At 39.2% G+C, this 1,496-nt stretch overlaps 1 protein-coding gene across 1 annotated transcript in view; it reads left to right on the top strand.

Moving 5' to 3' along the window:
• The window catches only part of LOC119592122 (ribonucleases P/MRP protein subunit POP1-like), a gene marked incomplete in the record, with an annotated part of 7,542 nt that overhangs the window by 4,633 nt on the left and 1,413 nt on the right, over nucleotides 1-1,496 (top strand). Inside the window, 2 exon segments of the mRNA XM_037940944.1 lie at nucleotides 89-310; nucleotides 552-1,345. Coding sequence (XP_037796872.1) covers nucleotides 89-310; nucleotides 552-1,345 — 1,016 coding nt within the window.

The following is a 1,496-nucleotide window of genomic DNA, read 5'->3' as shown; positions in this document are numbered from 1 at the left end:
TTTACCTCAACTTATATTAGGATAGTAGTAACATTTTGATATTTCTATCATTTTGCCATTATACATTTTCAGTCTCTTTCTCTTTCAGATACTAATGTTCAAGTGGAACCATCAGGCTGGCCAGTAGAGAGCCCCATTTTTGACAACAGACTCAGAGATGAAGTAACACTGACCAAAGAAGAAGACAGCATTATCAACAAAAAACGTTCGAAGATGCTGGTTCCAGGAGAGAGAGCCACGGAAGACCCAGATGAAGCTAAGCTGCCAATTTTGTTGATGTCAAGGCCACCAACCCACTCAGCTGGACATGGTATGGGACTTATTGGATAATATTGAATAAGTCATTAGTTTGTATTTTGTTCTTATGGTATCTCCTTCACACAATTTTATGGTCTGACAATCATATCCTTGCTTCACTTGTGATTTCATTTTACTTATTTACATGGAAGTCATAGTACACATTATTATTACTGTTTCATGAACCTATTAAAAAATATACATTTTTGTTAGAATCTTTCTTATACATAACATTCTGGCTTACATGTTTACAGGTGCTGGATGGGACCTATTGATACCAGCAGGATGGGCAATGAGTGTTTGGATGTCACTGATCTTTTGTGGTGGAGTTGCTGTTGGCCTCAAGGAGTCATTAAACCTAGTGATGGAGGCTCTCACCCCCTTACCCCCATTCCTAATGCCTGACACGCCATCAGGAGAAATATATTCCACTGAGGAAGGGCAGGAGAGGCAAGAAGAATATTTCAAAAGACCTCCTAGTGCAAGGCACAACTTCATAAAGTTAGGTGTGCAATATCCTTTTTCTGCACCTTGGAGGAGACTGATCAGTAACTGGAAGGAGGGAACAGGGGATTTCTTTGTCCTTAGAGATATAGCTTTACTGAATAAGCTAGCTGGAATTTGTGGAGATGCTTCCAATAGAATCAAGGCCAGAAACATAGGGAAGAAAAGAAAAGCAATTGCCGTATCACAGACTGTTCCCTATAAATCAGCTAAGATAGACCCCTACCTTGAGACCATCACAGAATGTAAAGTCACAGAAGAGGAATCTGGTTTAGACACATTCTCTGCCACTGCAGTAGAGGACGTGGTGGGAACTCTTCGGAAAATAGATACACGGTGTTTAGTGATGGTGAGGTTACAGTTGGAAGGCAAAGGTACCTTAGAACCTTGTGCTATGATATGCCTACCACAACTAGAAGACCTTAAAGACAGACTAAAGCCAGAAAAAAACATGGATCAAAGTAACAACCTCCATGAGCCACAACATACAGATACCAGAGCTGAGCAACGTGTGCAGCTGAGAGAAGAACATAAGAAGATTGGGGTTAGTTCACAGATAATGTCAAGGATAATATCATTATTTTCCATGCATTTGTTTGAAATAATATATGATATGATGATAGTATCATAATGTTGTTAACTATTTTACTTTCAATATCGTGACTTTGACATCATACAAACGAATGTTATGTGTA

This window comes from Penaeus monodon, chromosome 29 (assembly GCF_015228065.2).
Source record: "Penaeus monodon isolate SGIC_2016 chromosome 29, NSTDA_Pmon_1, whole genome shotgun sequence".
In the NCBI taxonomy this organism is placed as follows: Eukaryota; Metazoa; Arthropoda; class Malacostraca; order Decapoda; family Penaeidae; genus Penaeus; species Penaeus monodon.
This window is presented reverse-complemented; position numbering and strand designations above follow the sequence as displayed.